At 47.6% G+C, this 17755-nt stretch overlaps 2 protein-coding genes and 1 long non-coding RNA gene across 4 annotated transcripts in view; 2 read left to right on the forward strand and 1 right to left on the reverse strand.

The window, feature by feature from the left end:
- The first annotated feature begins 1053 nt into the window (after window positions 1–1053).
- On the forward strand, window positions 1054–4435 carry FNDC4 (fibronectin type III domain containing 4). The gene is made up of 7 exons (XM_004029022.5): window positions 1054–1415; window positions 1596–1752; window positions 1840–1955; window positions 2172–2376; window positions 2835–2924; window positions 3528–3652; window positions 3840–4435. Exons 2-7 carry the CDS (start codon window positions 1620–1622, stop codon window positions 3873–3875), a joined length of 705 nt encoding a protein of 234 aa, XP_004029071.1. The 5' UTR covers window positions 1054–1415; window positions 1596–1619; the 3' UTR covers window positions 3876–4435.
- LOC129531538 (uncharacterized) lies at window positions 2467–3529 on the reverse strand. Its single transcript, XR_008676773.2, has 2 exons — window positions 3344–3529; window positions 2467–2936 (listed from the first exon to the last, which is right to left on the reverse strand). It is a non-coding gene; the product is annotated as an uncharacterized lncRNA (long non-coding RNA).
- Window positions 4436–6486: 2051 nt separating the features above from the next.
- IFT172 (intraflagellar transport 172) overlaps window positions 6487–17755 on the forward strand; it is a 44075-nt gene continuing 32806 nt past the window's right edge. The window contains exons 1-10 of one of the 2 annotated variants that reach the window (XM_019021382.4): window positions 6487–6703; window positions 10793–10936; window positions 11163–11275; window positions 12026–12065; window positions 12355–12420; window positions 12633–12712; window positions 12916–13003; window positions 15013–15227; window positions 16125–16248; window positions 16670–16765. In XM_019021382.4, the coding sequence (XP_018876927.1) occupies window positions 6665–6703; window positions 10793–10936; window positions 11163–11275; window positions 12026–12065; window positions 12355–12420; window positions 12633–12712; window positions 12916–13003; window positions 15013–15227; window positions 16125–16248; window positions 16670–16765 (1005 nt within the window). In that variant the 5' untranslated portion in view covers window positions 6487–6664. The remainder of the gene's footprint in view (window positions 6704–10792; window positions 10937–11162; window positions 11276–12025; window positions 12066–12354; window positions 12421–12632; window positions 12713–12915; window positions 13004–15012; window positions 15228–16124; window positions 16249–16669; window positions 16766–17755) is intronic. The other variant, XM_019021383.4, reaches the window with a different exon arrangement.

Consider the following 17755-nt stretch of genomic DNA (forward strand, 5'->3'; position numbering starts at 1 on the left):
AATACAATGTTAGCCAACGTTTATTTACACTGAACAACACACTTTTCACAGACAGTATCTCATTGGATACACCAACACTAAGATGTTGGTCAGTATTGACACCCTCATTTTTCAGATGATGAAACAGGCTCAGAGTAGTTTAGTTGGTTGCTTAAGATCACACAGCTGGACAAATTGGGACTCACACCCAGGTTCTCAGTTCAGATTTCAAGCTCAACCAAAGCATGAAATAATGTAAGGGCTTACATGTTATTGAACAAAGAAGTAACTAACAGATTGGTGCAAATTAATCTTCATCATCCAGTCACATAGTGTTGTGAGATTTATAAAGATCTTTCCCCAACATTGTCTCATTTGAGCCTCACAACAACCCTGTGAGATTTCACACACTTTGCTTTACAGGTGGGAAACCTGAAGCACAGATAAACCAGTTTCTCCAAAACCACACCGTAAGTGGTAGAGCTTTAGAAAAACAAAAAAAGAAAAGAAAGGAATAATAATTTTTTTAAAAAAGCCAAAAGTCTTTGCGCTTTGATTCTCCCGAGAAGCCCAACACTCTTAACAATCACTGTATCTCCAGGTTTTAATATAATGCCAGACACATAGGAGATGCTCAGTAAATATTTGGTGAATAAATGAAAGAATGAATGAGAAAGCGAACGGAATTAAATGAGATTATGAATGGGAAAGAGACTTAAAAGCTGACGCAGTCTACAAGTAAGGGATTGTTAAAGCAATTATTATCTCCCTCACTCTCTCCCCTCTCCTGTTAGCCCCTCGGGCACTGGAGGTGGAATTCCTCTTCCCAACTTGGCTCTTCCATGCGGGGAGGAAGGGGATCTCCCAGGTGCCGGAGACCCTAGCACCCGCGTCTCACCCCCCACGCCCCCGCCGACTCGTCCGCTTCAGCTGGGAGAGAGAAGGGATAAGGGATGGGGGCTCCGGAGGCGCCATTGGGAGGGTCGTGGGAGGAGCCCCGAGAGGACGGGAGTGAGGGGGTGGGAGGGGAATGACGGCGGCGAGAACCCCGGCTGGGCGGGGCGGGCCCGCGCGTCCCGGCCGGGCTGCGGCGGAGCGAGCGGGGCCAGCGCTGCAGAAGGCGGCGGCTGGCTCTTCGGGACGGTCACATCCCGCTGCAGGGGCGGGCGGAGGCCACCGCACTGCCTCCCGCACCGGGGACCCAGGCCAGCGTCCGGGCAACGCCCCCTGCTCCCGGACAGACTCCGTGGCCCGCTCGAGCCCTGGGGGCTCCGCAGACCCGCGCCCGCTCCGCCCGCAGCTCGGCCCCGCGCTGCCCGCGTCGCCGGGCCCGCGCCGGGATGGGGTAGGGGCAGCGCCACCGAGTCGGGCGATGGGCCGCCCTCTGGGCACCGAGCAGCCCCCGGAGGCCTGACCAACCGCGAGGACCGGCGGAGGTGGGTGTGGGCAGGGCGGACAGCGCTCTGGGGCCGCCCGGGCAATGCGGGGGCGGGAGGGCGTAGAGAAAATAGAGCTGTTGTGAGCTGTGGGGAGCCCAGGAGAGCTGCTGCGCCCCCCCGCCAACCTCCGTGCGTTCTGGGCAGTCCTTGACCCCCCACAACTCCTGCCATCTCCAGGAGCCCCGCCTGGATGTCAAGCGGATGCCAAGCGGATGCCACAGTTCCCCCCCCAGCGGACTCCGTGGGGACATGGCTTCGCTGGTGCCCCTTTCCCCATATCTAAGCCCCACGGTCCTCCTGCTGGTCAGCTGTGACCTGGGCTTCGTGCGAGCAGGTAAGTAATAAGTAAAGGGGAACGGGGCTGAGGGTCAACCACAGCTAGTCAATGGGTGAAACCTGTTAAACACCCTGGCTCCCGCAGACCGGCCTCCCTCTCCTGTGAATGTGACGGTCACTCACCTCAGAGCCAACTCGGCCACTGTGTCCTGGGACGTCCCAGAAGGCAACATCGTCATTGGCTACTCCATTTCCCAGCAAGTATGAATCACCCTTCTGCTCCCCCAACCTGTGTCCTTGGATTTCGGCACATTTCTTCACTTAAGTGGGGGGGATCTGGAAGCTGGCGTATCCTGGCTCAGGCTGCCCTTTTCACGCTACTCCCCCGGAGTGCTTGGATATTGAAGAGTCTCTGGTTGAGCCTTGTGGCCTGGCACTGGGGTGAGGCTGTCCTCCTCTCCCCTCATCTCCCTGCAGCGGCAGAATGGCCCCGGGCAGCGTGTGATTAGGGAGGTGAACACCACCACCCGGGCCTGTGCCCTCTGGGGCCTGGCTGAAGACAGTGACTACACAGTGCAGGTCAGGAGCATCGGCCTTCGGGGAGAGAGTCCCCCAGGGCCCCGGGTGCACTTCCGAACTCTCAAGGGTTCTGACCGGCTACCTTCAAACAGTTCAAGCCCAGGTGAGGGTCTGTGCTATTGGATTCTCTGGCTGCTTACCTGGCTTGCAGCCTCTTACTTACTTCCCCAAGACAAGCAACAGACTAGCTGAGTTGAATAGAATGATTTAATTCATTGTACTGCCAGGAAAGGAAAGAAAAGCAGGTGGGAAGGGGATTGGGTATAGACAGGCTGGTATTGAGTTGTTCGGGGGAAGGCCTTTTAAGCTTCCTGTTACTCAACTTCACATCAGCTGCAGCCTGCATGAGTGAGTAATTAACCTGCAGCCATCCCGCTTTTTGGTCGCTAACCACCTGTCCACCAATGGCTTCCTCCCAGGGAGGGGCTACCCTACACTCCAAGGGCAACATTATGATGGGTCTACCCTTTCTAATCCCCAGCATCTCCATCCTGCATATGTCTGCATAGATAGCTATTCCCCAGTAACCTGGAGTCTGCCTTCTGCCTTCTCCCTTCTCAGGTGACATCACAGTGGAAGGTCTGGATGGAGAGCGGCCACTGCAGACTGGGGAAGTGGTCATCATTGTGGTGGTGTTGCTCATGTGGGCTGGTGAGTAAGCAGCTAGACAGGGGACCAGGGACTCAGTAAAGGTGTGAGGTGGCAAAGGTTGTCAGGAGAAAAAGAAGTGAGAGATACAGTGGCTCACGCCTGTAATCCCAGCACTTTGGGAGGCCAAGGCAGGCAGATCACCTGAGGTCAGGAGTTTGAGACCAGCCTGGCCAACATGGTGAAACCCGTCTCTACTAAAAATACAAAAATTAGCAGAGTGTGATGGAGGGCGCCTGTAATCCCAGCTACTCGGGAGGCTGAGGCAGAAGAATTGCTTGAACTCAGGAGGTGGAAGTTGCAGTGAGCGAGCCGAGATCATGCCACTGCACTCCAGCCTGGGCAACAGAACGAGACTCTGTCTCAAAAAAAAAAAAAAAAAAAAAAAGAAGTAAGAGAAATAGAGTGGAGTGGGGAGATACTTAGTTCAGGAGGGATGATTTGAACTTTGAAGAGAGGGAGAGGAGGCTGTTGAGAGCCCAGAGAGGAGGACTGCATGGGCACCAGGAATTCAGGATGTTCTTCATGGATTTTCTAGAAGCTACGTAGGTATCTCCCTATGAGGGGGGAAGTGGAGATGAAGGCTCAGACTGTATTGTGTTTCAGCTGTAATTGGGCTGTTCTGCCGTCAGTATGACATCATCAAGGACAATGACTCCAACAACAATCCCAAGGAGAAGGGAAAGGGGCCGGAACAGAGTCCTCAGGGAAGGCCAGTGGGGACAAGACAGGTGATGTGGGGGCCAGTGAGGGCGGAAAGGGTGATTCTGCCCCTGAGGGGCAGCCAGGGAAAGGAAGAAGGTCAAAGAGGGGCAGAAAAAGATGGAGAATGGAAGACCTGGGATGGGGGAGGCTGGAGAGAAAGGGTGGCACCTATTACCTTCCTGAAGTTGAGACTCAGACCATTTTCTTTCACAGAAAAAGTCACCATCTATCAACACCATCGACGTTTGAGTGAAGAAACACACCCAGAAGAGAGATGCACTAACAACTGGGGATAGGGATGGGGTCAGGGGGAGCCCAAGATGGTGATCTGCCCGAGACTCCCAGAGGGTAATGCCACTCCCACAATCTCAGGCCTGGTACCCATCCTCTTTCCACTGTGAGCAGAGCCAGAAGGTAGGTCTGTTCAGAGTCTGTGCCCCTGGACCTGGGGAGTGGATATCAGATGGGATATCTCCTTCCATTCCCCGGTCCAGGGGAGAGTCACTAGTTGTACCCTACTCCATTAGGTCCCAAGTGGGGGCCCCATTTCACCTGTATCAGGACTCTGAGCATCCCCAGCTGCCCCACATCTTGCCTCTGGGCCTCAGAGAGGGGTGTTTCTGTGGGTACTCCTCTTACCCCAGCAAATTAAAGGAATTGTCTGACCCTAGAGGCAGATGCTGCACTGCACTACTCCAATGTCTTCCATGGAGCCTCAGGTGCTCCCCCTCTCACCTGGCAGCCCCTTCAGCTGCTAGTGATATCACTTGTTGGACATTTTTCCAATAAAGGTTCTTGGACAAACTGGAGCTGACTGTATAGTATGCTGAAGACATTTCCTCACCTTGTCTCTCTCCTGACCCTCCAAGGGCCCCTTACACCATCACCTACTTGACAGGAGCATTGCAAGGTGTGATAATACCCCACCCTAGGATAGGGCCAGGAAGAAGAGGTATAGAAAACTAACCCCAGATTCTTTTGCTTTGTTGGGTAAGAAGGGGAAAAAGAGAAGAGAAAGATATAAGTTCCTGCACCACTGAAAACTAAGACATATCATATGAGAGGGTAGTAGCCTTTTTATCTTCACTGCTTGCATCGACAGCACAGCTCCTCACCGCTTACTCTTCTGACTCCTCCATCAACCCTGGGCTAATGGTCAGAAAAGGACTAAGCAGTGTCTTGGGGACTAATGAAAGGACAGCTACACTCATGGATTCCTTGGTGCCACATGCTCCTATCCTATGTGTTCCTGTGTCTGTTCTTCCCTCTTTTGCATTCCCTTTCATCTCTGTCTCTGTTTAGTCAGTCAAAGTCAGTAATAACTGTAAATCATAAATGAGTTTATATTCATGCTCTGCCACCATATCCAGAGGAGGATTCTGAAAATAAAACTGAGGGGTTGGGACTCCCCTGTCAAAATAATTCTCATTTGAGCTCTGAGGCCTACTTGTTTCCTGTGAAAATAGGGGCTGTCCTCTGCTCTTTCCTATTTTCTAAGGGGTGGTTGGTGGCCATGAGACAAACACCTGTTGACACTTGCAAACCACTGTGGGGGAAGGCTTCTGGACCCACAGTCTGTCTGGAGAGCATATGTTACACTTCCTGGAGAGTTACAGATCTTCCCAACTTTGGATCATTTCAGAGCAGGTTTATGAATAACTCCTTTCTGCATTTCAATCTCTCTGGTATGTTAGAAGATAGGCCAAAAATTCTGAAAGGGACTCCAAAGATCAACAAGTCAGTCTCTTTTCTACTTAACCAATCTCTAACCCCAGGTATCACAAGACAACCTATCGGGTGAGCCAAGTCAGGTCTGCCCTCAAAACTGAACCATAGGCCGAGAACGGTGGCTCACGCCTGTAATCCCAGCATTTTGGGAGGCCAAGGCGGGCAAATCACCTGAGGTCGGGAGTTTGAGACCAGCCTGACCAACATGGAGAAACACTGTCTCTACTAAAAATAGAAAATTGGTCAGGCGTGGTGGCGCATGCCTGTAATCCCAGCTACTTGGGAGGCTGAGGCAGGAGAATCTCTTGAACCCGGGAGGCAGAGGTTGCAGTGAGCCAAGATCGCGCCATTGCCGTCCAGCCTGGGCAACAAGAGGGAAACTCTGTCTCAAAACAACAACAACAACAAACTGAACCATAAAAACATTCCAATGTAAACAGCAGTCTTTAACCCACCATTACCCAATTTGGAAGTAGGGTACTTTACGTTTCTTTGGCAGCTACTTCCAAAACACTCATCTTTCAGATTCTGAGAATAAATGTCATTTATTGGGATGGGAGTGTGACAGGTTATAGTATCGTGGCATGGAGAGAGCGAGCTAGGAGTTGAGAAGGAACATAAAAGCTGTTTAAAGCTGCTAACTCTGGGTTGAACTCCAGTTCCAAGTCCTTCGCTGGCTGTGTTAGTTTGAGCAAGTGCCCTGAGTCTCGTGTTATGTAAAATGAGACTAATAATAACGCTATCCCCTTCAAAAGGTGGTTTTGGGATTAAATGACATAAATGCACGTACAATACTTTACACAGTACCTGGCAGACACATACTGAGTATTCATCGTTAGCTATCGTTATTAGCCTGGCGAGCCCGTGCAAATCATGTAACCTATTTGGGTACAATTCCGTCGACTGCAGAAGGCCTATCATGGAAACCGCCCTGCTTCCCTCCAGAGTTGTGAGGATTAAGAGAGTGCACTCAGAAAGTCAGGTACATCGAAGAACGAGACGGACCGCTATGACGTAGGACCTGGGGCTGGCTGAAGGCTTGTGGGCGGGGCTTGGTCTGGAGTTTGCATGCGACGACGGGATTGGTCAAGGAGAACATTCATGAAGCCCTCTCAAGGGCCCGCCCTAGATCTCACCGCGCTTGCGCACGTTCTGTTTGCTTCGCCGCAAAGTTACGTGTGACCTTGCGACGCGTGTTGCGCTCCGGTCGCATAAGCGTCAGCGCCTGTCGCTGCGGCTGCGTGGTGGGTTGTCCAGGTAACCACGGGAGTTGTCGCTGTCTAGGAGCATCTGAAAGACAGGTGTGCGTCATGCACTTGAAGCACCTGAGGACCCTGCTGAGCCCTCAGGTGAGGAGTTGCGTGCCAGTCCCTCCCCCTTATGCTTTATGTTCCAAGAAAAGTGGGGGAACTGAAGTTTAATGATGTTGACCTCCTACTGTGTGCAGAAGGCTGTAAAGGATATAGCGATGATCTGGATCTTGGCCTGTCGATACAGCGTCCAGGAGGCGAGATGCAGAGCTAAGGACTTGTAGCTTTCCTTACATTTCATTCACATCAGTTGCGTACAGGCCCCATGCTGGGGTTCGTAGGAATCCCAAACCACCCGACTTATGTCCCTCCCTTCAGGAGGCTCGTATTAGAGGGAGAGGTGCACATGTAAGCAGCGAGTATGCATGTGCCCATAATTAAATAAGCGCCTTAGGTGCAAGCCCTGAAGGGGGAGTGCAAAGACCGAACCGTGTATTCTGATTCAGGAGAGGCTGGGCACTAGGGGAGGAGCCCTGAAACATGGTGAAGAAAGGGTGGGCTTTGGAGTTAGCACACCAGAATTTAAGTCCTAGCTCCACCACTACTTTCTTACTTTCTTTTTAAAATTTCTTACCTTGTCCTTATTTCAGGTCCACCACTACTTTATTTAACTATTTGAGACAGAGTCTTGCTCTGTTGCCCAGGCTGGAGTGCAGTGGCTCGATCTCACTGCAACCTCCGCCTCCCGGGTTCAAGGGATTTTCCTGCCATAGCCTCCCAAGTAGCTGGGATTACAGACGTGCGCTAGCACGCCCGGGTAATTTTTTGTTTCTTTGTTTGTTTTTGTTTTTGTTTTTTGTAGAGACGAGGTTTCCCCATGTTGCCCAGACTGGCCACCAGTACTTTAAACAAATGACCTGATATCTCTAACTTTAGCCTTTATTATACAGTGTCTCGGAGCACTCACCAACTTCTTCATTTGAAAAAACATGAGTACTAATAGCAACTTTAGGGGACTTGGGGAAGAGTTATATAGAGTAATATACGCAAAAGAGCATTGTAAACTGAAAAGCAGTGTGAAAAATTGATAGACAGGAGGAAAGGACATTCAAAATTCAAAGGACAGAATAATACAAAGCTAATAAGAATAAGATGTCTGGCCAGGCACAGTGGCTCACACCTGTAATCCCAGCAATTTGGGAGGCCAAGGTGGGAGGATCACTTGAGCCCAAGATTCCAAGACCTCTACAAAAAAATTTTGACCAGGTGCGGTGGCTCACACCTGTAATCCCTGCACTTTGGCAGGCCGAAGCGGGCGGATCACCTGAGGTCAGGAGTTCAAGTCCAGCCTGGCCAACATGGTGAAACCCCATCTCTACTTAAAATACAAAAATTAGCCGGGCGTGGCAGCAGCCGCCTGTAATCCCAGCTACTCAGGAGGCTGAGGAAGGAGAATCGCTTGAACCCGGGAGGTGGAGGTTGCAGTGAGCCGAGATCGTGAGACAAGAGTGAGACTTTGTCCAAAAAAAAAAAATTTTTTTTAAATAGCCTCGTGTGGTGGCAAGCACCTGTAGGCCCAGCTGCTGGGGTCACTGAAGTGGGAGGATCTCCTGAGCCCAGGAGGTCGAGGCTGCAGTGAGACGTGATCACACCACTGCACTCCAGCCTGGGTGACAGAGTGAGGCTGTGTCTTAAAAATAAATAAGATGTTCCATAACTGAGTGTGTAATATGTACTGGGGTACCTTAATAAAGAAATAGGGATTATGGTTTATGGATTTACACATACATGGATTTAATCATGGTTCTAGGCCAGGCGCAGTGGTTCATGCCTGTAAACCAAGCTCTTTGGGAGGCCGAGGCAGGCAGATCACCCGAGGTCAGGGGTTCGAGACCATCCTGGCCAACGTGGCGAAACTACTAAAAATACAAAAATTAGCTAGGTGTGGTGGCGCATGCCTGTAATCCCAGCTACTCGGGAGGCTGAGGCAGGAGAATCGCTTGAACTCAGGAGGCAGAGTTGCAGTGAGTCAAGATCGCACCACTGCACTCCAGCCTGGGTGACAGAGCAGACTCTGCCTCAAAAAATAAATTAAATAAATAAATCATGGTCCTACCACTTACAAACTGTGTATGTGAACTTGGGCAAATTACTTAATCTTTTTGGGCTTCCATTCATCTATCCGTAAAAGGGGGATAATAATAGCATCTACCTCAGTGTTATGAGGTAAAATGAGATTATGCTTGTCAAGCACTTATCAAAATGCCTATTCTATGGTAAGTACTTGTTAAAGGCAAGCTCTTATTATTTTATTCCCTACCTCACTTAATAAAACAATCTAGTGAGGTACATATTGTAGAGAAAGGAGAATTAATTGATTATGGAAATCAGGAAGGCTTCACAGAGGGTGTGGTATTTGGACAATAGGAGGAAATGAGAACACAGGCCGGGCATGGTGGCTCACGCCTGTAATCCCAGCACTTCAGGAGGCCAAGGTGAGTGGATCACTTGAGGTCAGGAGTTCAAGACCAGCCTGGGCAATACGGCGAAACCATGTCTCCACCAAAAATATAAAAAAAATTAGCCAGGCACGGTAGCACACGCCTATAGCCTCAGCTACTTGGGAGGCTGAGGCAGGAGAATCGCTTGAGCCCAAGAAACAGAGGTTGCAGTGAGCTGAGATTGTGACACTGCACTCCAGTCTGGGGGACAGAGTGAGACTCCGTCAAAAAAAAAAAAAAAAGGAAATTAGAACAAAGATAGTTGTGCTCTCTCCTCAGTTGGAGAAAAAAATAAAAAGACAGAGATTTGTGCTCATTGCTCAGCAAGCTGTCCATTGAATCTGTACTTTAAAAATTTCTCCGCCCTAATGGAAAAATTGGAAATGAAATCCTCCTTCAGTCTCTCAAAATAAGATGATGTCATGATGCAGGTAGGGCTGAATGCCCAGGATTGGGCAAAGCGATAAAGCAGGAGGATCAGCAAAGGTTGATGAGGAGCCCTCAAGGCCTTCTAACCTAATATAATGAAGAGTTAGAGGATCATAGTGATGGTGGTGTGGCTATTTTCTGGTTTGAGGATTTGCAGGAAAAGAGACTTTTTACTTCTGACTTTGGAGATAGGTGAGTTTGGAGTGTAAAGTGTCAATGTTTTAAGCCAGAACTCTAGTGTCCAAATAATTAAACAATTGGGGCAGAAGAAAAGCAGAATAAAATGTTTTGTTTTCAAGGAAGGAAACCCTTAGTAGCAGAGCTAGTCCCTTAGGACCAGAGCTAGTGTTGGAAGGGTCAGATCTGGTCAGAATAATTCACCTGGAGATAACTTCTAACTTGGGTTTCTCTGAAGTGGGTAGTTAAGAAGAAAAGAAAGTGGGATTTTTCATCCTGAGTCTCAACTCGTACTCCCCCATCCTGAACTCTCACTGTCTCTCCCTTTCCTTTCAAATAAGCCCAAACTCCTTTGCCTGGCTTCAAAGACTTCCTGAGCTGGCCTGTTTTTCCTGCCTTACCCCATCTATTCTACTATTTATAAGGTATAATAGTTTCAAATAAACTAAATTACTGTTTCTTGTCCAGAATTTGCCTTTGCTCATTGCCATTCCTCCCATCTCAGATAACTTCCTACTCAACTGCATTCATTCTTCAAAGCTTAATTTTGATAATTTAAGCATAAAATTCTCTCAGGCTTCTCCAAACTATTGCAGTACTTTATACATACTTTAATAGGACTTTTCTATTTTGCACCATCTTATTAGACGTGGAGGCAGGATCTATGGTTTGCTTTTTGTCTCTCTCTCAGCCCCTGGCCAAGTGCCTTGATCAATAAGGTGCTCAAAAAAATATTAATTGAATGAATGGCTAATGACCAAAACTTACCAGACTAATTGAATTTATTTCAGTAGTAGACCTGGAAACGAGGAGGCCGTTGCAGGGATTCATTGATACAGTTGACTTAGCACCCTGCCTCTTAGTGCATTTGCATATGAGTCTCTAGAAGCCTATTGTTCTCACAGTCCAGGATCTGAAGGCCTTGGAGACCAGCATGGGCCACAGGCATCTCTTTGTTTTGAGGATAGAACCGTGACAGAAAGAAAATTGACCAGTATTACACTAGAATTAATGAAGCTAGAAATGCTTTTGGCATTCTAGACCAGCACATGGGTTTGTTTTTACCCCTTTGCCTCTACAGGATGGAGCTGCAAAGGTGACCTGCATGGCTTGGTCCCACAACAATGCCAAATTTGCTGTCTGCACAGTGGACCGAGTGGTCTTGCTGTATGATGAACATGGAGAACGGAGAGATAAATTCTCCACCAAACCAGCTGACATGAAGGTAAACAGTGTATTCATGTGTACCTTATTTAACCTATTGATGGGGTCTTACAACCTGAAAGACGTAGTCTGCCTTCTAGCCATCGGCATAGGAAATGGCATACCCCACCTTTTTCTCAGTATAAATCCTCAAGCTCCCTTAGGAGCACACATATGCCTTTTTTTCTCTTTTCTCTTTCATGTGTACTCATTACTTCTTTTTCTTTCTTTTTTTTTTTTAAACTCAGTATGGCAGGAAGAGCTATATGGTGAAGGGCATGGCTTTTTCTCCTGATTCCACTAAAATTGCCATAGGACAGACTGACAACATCATCTATGTCTACAAGATTGGAGAAGATTGGTGAGGATAGAGATTGGGAGATGGGATGGCCCAGGAAAGAAGGGGAAGGCAAAAAAATGCCTCACTGGGGAGGGGAAATACAGGGGATGAGAAGCCAAGCTTGGCCATTGAAGGCAGAGACTTTCTGGAGTCTGTTTTTGCTTTTCTGCCTTCACCTGTCCCACGTGTTCTTCAATCCCATCCCTGGAGGAAACAGTCCAAGGTCAACAGGAGGCCCTGTGAGATCCTGGAAGCCCAGAGTGATGTCATATCTTTGTTATTGTTCTGAAGCTGCTTAGGCTCCCTCATATGCCTCCTTTCAGGGCTCCTACAGAGTAGTCAGAAACACTACTGGGCCAGGGAAGAAATCTGCTCTTTCTTCTCTTCCCTCAGCATCATTTTTGGCAATTTGTTTATGGAAGTGGTATTTATTTATCTATTTATTTTGAGATAGAGTCTCACTCTGTCACCCAGGCTGGAGTGCAGTGGCGCGATCGCGGCTCACTGCAAGCTCCTCCTCCCGGGTTCACGCAATTCTCCTGCCTCAGCCTCCCGAGTAGCTGGGACTACAGGCGCCCACCACCACGCCCGGCTAATTTTTTGTATTTTTAGTAGAGACGGGGTTTCACCGTGTTAGCCAGGATGGTCTCGATCTCCTGACCTCATGATCCTCCCGCCTCGGCCTCCCAAAGTGCTGGGATTACAGGCATGAGCCACCATGCCCGGCCTGGAAGTGGTTTTTAATATGTTTCCCCTTCTTTTGTTTGGCAGGGGTGACAAGAAAGTCATCTGCAACAAGTTCATCCAGACGGTAAAGTTCAGACCAGTCCCTGGAACCTTAGGATGAACAAACATATATCAGTATATCTACTTATAAATACAGCCAGGAGTTGCATTTCTAACATCTGAATGTGACTTTTCCTACTGCAAGGATGGTGCTTCATGGCTGTTCATGGTCATCTGTTGTCTTCCTTAGAGCCCTGCTGTGTCCTTCCCTATAGGAGATTGAGGTGGTGGTGTGTGGTGGGGTGTTGAAGTTGTTATAAAAGTGCTGGCCCACACAGATGGGGTTATCCTTTTCATTATTTCCTTTCACGCAGAGTGCTGTCACTTGTCTGCAATGGCCGGCAGAATACATCATTGTCTTTGGACTGGCTGAAGGGAAGGTAAAAGAGGGAAGGGAAACACAAGAGAGGGGGTGGTAGGGATAATGGTTCTGGAGAGAGGAATATGGTTCATCCTCTTTCTTAGGATCAAGTTGCATACTGGGGAGAATGCATAGGGACCAGTTTTGTGGGACAGTTTTTCCTTTTTTTCTTAGGGCTTAGTTAAATATAAAATAGCCTAACCATACTTGTATCAATTTTTCCATTTTCAGGTTCGTTTAGCAAACACCAAAACTAATAAATCATCTACCATCTATGGGACAGAGTCTTACGTGGTGTCCCTAACAACAAAGTGAGTAAAGAGGAGTAGTATCACTAGAGTCTGGAAGTGTTAGGAAAATGCTGTGGGGAAGTCTGGACTGCAAGACCATAGTATGAAAGGCAGGAGAACTGGTAGCAGGAAGCACAGACAAGGTTGTGTTTGACAGAGAAAGGGGCTTTCTTGGTGAGATAAAATAGTCTCTTCCTGTATTTCTCTCCTTTCTCCTTTTTTAGTTGCTCTGGGAAAGGAATTCTCTCTGGTCATGCAGATGGTACCATCGTTAGGTATTTCTTTGATGATGAAGGCTCTGGAGAGTCACAGGTATGAATAAAGAATGTTGTGGGAGGCTTGGATCGCTTGAGTCCAGGAGTTTGAGACCAGCATGGGCAACACAGTGAAACCCTGTCTCTACCAAAAAAACAAAAAATAAATACAAAAATTAGTCGGGCATGGTGGCATGGGCCTGTAGTCCCAGCTACTCAGGAAGCCGAAGTGGAAGGATCACTTGAGCCCAGGAGGTTGAGCCTGCAGTGAGCTGAAATAGCACCACTGCACTACAGCCTGGGTGACAGAACAAGACCGTGTCTCAAAAAAAAAAAAAAAAAAAAGATGCTGTGGAATAGGGGATAAGGAAATTCCAGGAGCCCTCCTAGAGGAGGTTGGACTTCTAAGGCATTTGGATTGAGATACTAAGAGAGGAAGCTAGAGGAGAACTCAGGGACAGAGAAAAAGTTGGATGTGGCCACTGAGAGGATTTGTGTTTAGGAGCCTGGAGCTTACTGCTTATAAGAAGGGATGAATCAGGTGAAAGGGACCTTGAGACAAAGGGAAATAAAAACTCTTAGAGTAATGAAAAGTGAAAATTATTCCCATTTATGTAAAATATATATAATATATATTTATGTATGTAGATTCATAGAAAAAAGAGTTAACAGTTTACTCTGGAAAGGGGAAAGGAAAAAGATGGGGGATAAAAAGGAAACTTTCACATTTTACTCTATGTAATTGTGTGTTGTTTGAATCATTTACATTAAGAATTACTTGTGGGCCGTGCCTGTAATCCCAGCACTTTGGGAGGCCGAGGCCGGTGGATCACCTGAGGTCAGGAGTTGGAGACCAGCCTGACGTGAAACCCGTCTCTACTAAATACAAAAAAATTAGCTGGGCGTGGTGGCACATGCCTGTAATCCCAGCTTTCTGGGAGGTTGAGGCAGGAGAATCACTTGAACGTGGGAGGCAGAGGTTGCAGTGAGCCAAGATCGCATGCCATTGAACTCCAGACTGGGCAACAAGAGTGAAATGCCATCTCAAAAAAAAAAAGAATTACTTGTATAGGCCGGGCACAGTGGCTCAGTCCTGTAATCCCAGCACTTTGGGAGGTCAAGGCGGGTGGATGACCTGAGGTCAGGAGTTCAGGACCAGCCTGGCCAACATGGTGAAACCCCGTCTCTACTAAAAATATAAAAATTAGCCGGGCATGGTGGAACGTGCCCGGAATCCCAGCTACTCGGAAGGCTGAGGCAGGAGAATTGCTTGAACCCGGGAGGGAAGGTTGCAGTGAGGTGAGAACGTGCCACTGCACTCCAGCCCCGGCGACAGAGTGAGACTCCATCTAAAAAAAAAAAAAAAAAGAATTACTCGTATAATAATGAAATTTAACCCTCCTTAAAAAAAGAAGCCCTATGCTCTTTGTGGGCCCAGACGGTGTTGGTTAATGTGTAGCACATCTCCTTTTCTGAGGAGCTTTACCAGGTGCAGATTAAAAATTTCCAATACATGCTGGGCGTGGTGGCTCACGCCTGTGATCCCAGCACTTTGGGAGGCTGAGACGGGCTGATCACAAGGTCAGGAGTTCGAGACCAGCCTGACCAACATGGTGAAACCCCATCTCTACTAAAAATAGAAAAATTAGCCTGGTATGGTGGCACACACCTGTAATCCCAGCTACTCAGGAGGCTGAGACAGGAGAATCGCTTGAACCTGGGGAGGCGGAGGTTGCAGCGATGAGATCGTGCCACTGCACTCCAGCCTGGGTGACAGAGTGAGACTCTGTCTCAAAAAAAAAAGAAAAAAGAAAATTCCAATATACAAGCATTTTGAGGTTTTTCTAGAGCACAAGGTCAACCCCTATGTGTATAGGGGTGTGTGTGTGTGTGTGTGTGACAATTTGTGAAGAGTTCAGGATTAGGATGTGTTGGGATAGGGAAATGTTGGAAGAGATTTCTGCAGGGTATGATGGTCAGAGTGAATGTACCAGGTGTTGAGAGTGAGGAATTTCTCGGGTGGAGTCTTCGAAGAGTGATTGAAACCCTCTACTTCTGTCTTATTAGGGGAAGTTGGTTAACCACCCGTGTCCACCCTATGCCTTGGCATGGGCAACCAATAGCATCGTGGCTGCAGGCTGTGATCGGAAAATTGTAGCCTATGGAAAAGAAGGCCACGTGCTACAAACTTTTGATTATAGCCGTGACCCTCAGGAGCGGGAGTTCACCACAGCTGTATCAAGTCCTGGGGGCCAGTCTGTTGTGCTAGGAAGTTATGACAGGTAAGTCCCCTTTCCAGTTTTATCTACTGCCTACTTTCCCTGCGAACACTCTCTGCTTTAGCCAAATTATTCTGAGCCAGAGTGGGAGACTGGAGCAGAATCAAATGTATGTATGTAATTCATGCGCTTTCCTCTTCCTGCTCCCGCTATCCATTGTTGTGCTGGCAGTTCCAAAATGTCCTGGGCTCTTATTTTGTCTCTGTGCCTCTCCCTGCACTTCCACAGCAGAACTCATCTCTATTTTCTGTTTCCATTGCCCCCTTTGAGACCGCTTAGAGTTTCTCACATTATATTACAGTTTGTTGTTTGCAAACTACTGTTGTTTTAGCCAGATAGATGGCTAAATCAGAGTCCTTGAGAAGGGGGCTTATTATTCATCTTTTCAGTGCCTAGATTAGCATCTATATGCTATATATATCTAAGATACGCTCAGATGTTTGGCGAATGAATGAATGAATGATGGAACAGCAGATAAACAGCCATGTTCCAGGTCTCATCATTTCTCTGGCATGTGTTTAACCCCAGCTTTATCAGTCCTGTCTTTCTATCCCCTTCAATCTTATGTCTCCTCGTATTGTCTTCTTTCTTCACTGACTCCTACCATTTATCTCCTTGTTCCATATTTTTTTGCTCCTAGTAGCTTATTTTTCTCACCTGCCCTGGTCTTTTTGTTTTCTCTGCTCCCCTCACTCTTATTCTGTTTTAGTTTTGCCTTGATTTTCCCAGCTTATTTCCTGTGCACCTTTATATCCTCTTCTGCTAGACTGCCTAGCTTGTCTGTTCTTTTTATTTCCTTTCTTTTCTGATATAGCAAGACTAACGTCCTTTGGTTATCAGCCCATTTGCACTCTTTAGCTCAGCCTCAATCTCTTCTAAAAGCCACATACTTTATTTCAGGCTTCGGGTGTTCAACTGGATCCCTCAAAGAAGCATCTGGGAAGAGGCAAAGCCCAAGGAGATTACCAATTTATACACCATCACTGCCTTGGCCTGGAAGCGCGATGGCTCACGGCTCTGTGTGGTGTGTTACTAGTAATCCCTTTCTGGATTGGTGACTTTCACCAAACTAGAAAAAAATCCTGCCTTATCCTAAAGCACTGTTCCCTGACACTACAGAATCTCCTCTTCCTTTTTGACCCTGACCTAAAATTCTGGCATTAAAGGCAGGAAAGAGAAATTCATACTTTACCCTAGGTCACAAAAGGGACAAAAAATTGTGTGTAGGCAGGGCTAGTTTTTCCCTTTTATCCCATTAATATGTTGTGCCCTTGAGTCCAATGATTGTAGCCTCTTTCCTTTTGGTAATTCCAAAAACTGCCAGCTCTTTCACTGCCAACTCTTCTCTAGACTCTAGAGCTTAGGTTTTGAGGATGTCTCTAGATACTCTCCCCATGCCAGTGTACTATGTGTGTGACCTTTTATGCTGTCACTTTCCCTTCTAGGGCACACTATGTGGTGGGGTGGAACAGTTTGACTGCTGCCTCCGAAGGAGTATTTACAAGAACAAGTTTGAGTTGACGTATGTGGGACCTAGCCAGGTAAGCAGGATGGTAGCCTACTGCACTGAGACCTTGCGTGGCTCATTCATCCTTATAACATTTCCCTGCCTTCTGGCCACAGCCATAGTTCAAATTTAATCTTCATCCCTCTGGAAGAGCTGTTCTGGGCAACAGAATATGTCAGGGCAACACCGTGGTAACTTTCCTCCTGTAGTTCTTGCAGCTTATTATAAGAAAAGTTTTGGCTGGACACAGTGGCTCATGCCTGTAATCCCAGCACTTTGGGAGGCCGAGGCGGGCGGATCACAACGTCAGGAGATTGAGACCATCCTGGCTAACATGGTGAAACCCCATCTCTACTAAAAATACAAAAAAATTAGCCAGGCATGGTGGCGGACGCCTGTAGTCCCAGCTACTTGGGAGGCTGAGGCAGGAAAATGGCATGAACCCAGGAGGCGGAGCTTGCAGTGAGCCGAGATTGCACCACTGCACTCCATCCTGGGTGACAGAGGAAAACTCTGTCTCAAAAAAAAAGAAAAATTTTAAGCACCAGGCATAAGGTGTGCAGAGATTGCCACTTAAGCCTTCCTGACTTAAAACTTTACTGGCTACACACTGGCAATTGGGCAGTTGGATAAATAGGATTATAAATGTGAACTCTGTTGTTTTAAGGCCTCTGAGCTCACTGTATATGATGTTGCAAGCTAAAAATTTCTCAGTTCCTGGGCCCACTTTTCTCTTTTTTCTACCTTTGTTCTTCCATTTATTATACATTGGTTTCTTCATTCTTTTGTTCTTTCCAGAAACATTTATTCATTCTCTACTATGTGTCAGCAGTGTTAGGCATTGGGAATACACAGATAATTATCTGTAAGACATTGTCCCTTGATCAAAGAGATCATTATAACAGAGGACACAGACATATCAAAAAATAATATTAGCCAGATGCAGTGGCACATACCTGTAGTCTCAGCTACTCAGAAGGCCGAGACAGGAGGATTGCTTGAACCCAGGAGTTCAAGGCCAGTC

The sequence above is a fragment of the Gorilla gorilla genome, chromosome 12 (genome assembly GCF_029281585.2).
Source record: "Gorilla gorilla gorilla isolate KB3781 chromosome 12, NHGRI_mGorGor1-v2.1_pri, whole genome shotgun sequence".
NCBI lineage: Eukaryota > Metazoa > Chordata > Mammalia > Primates > Hominidae > Gorilla > Gorilla gorilla.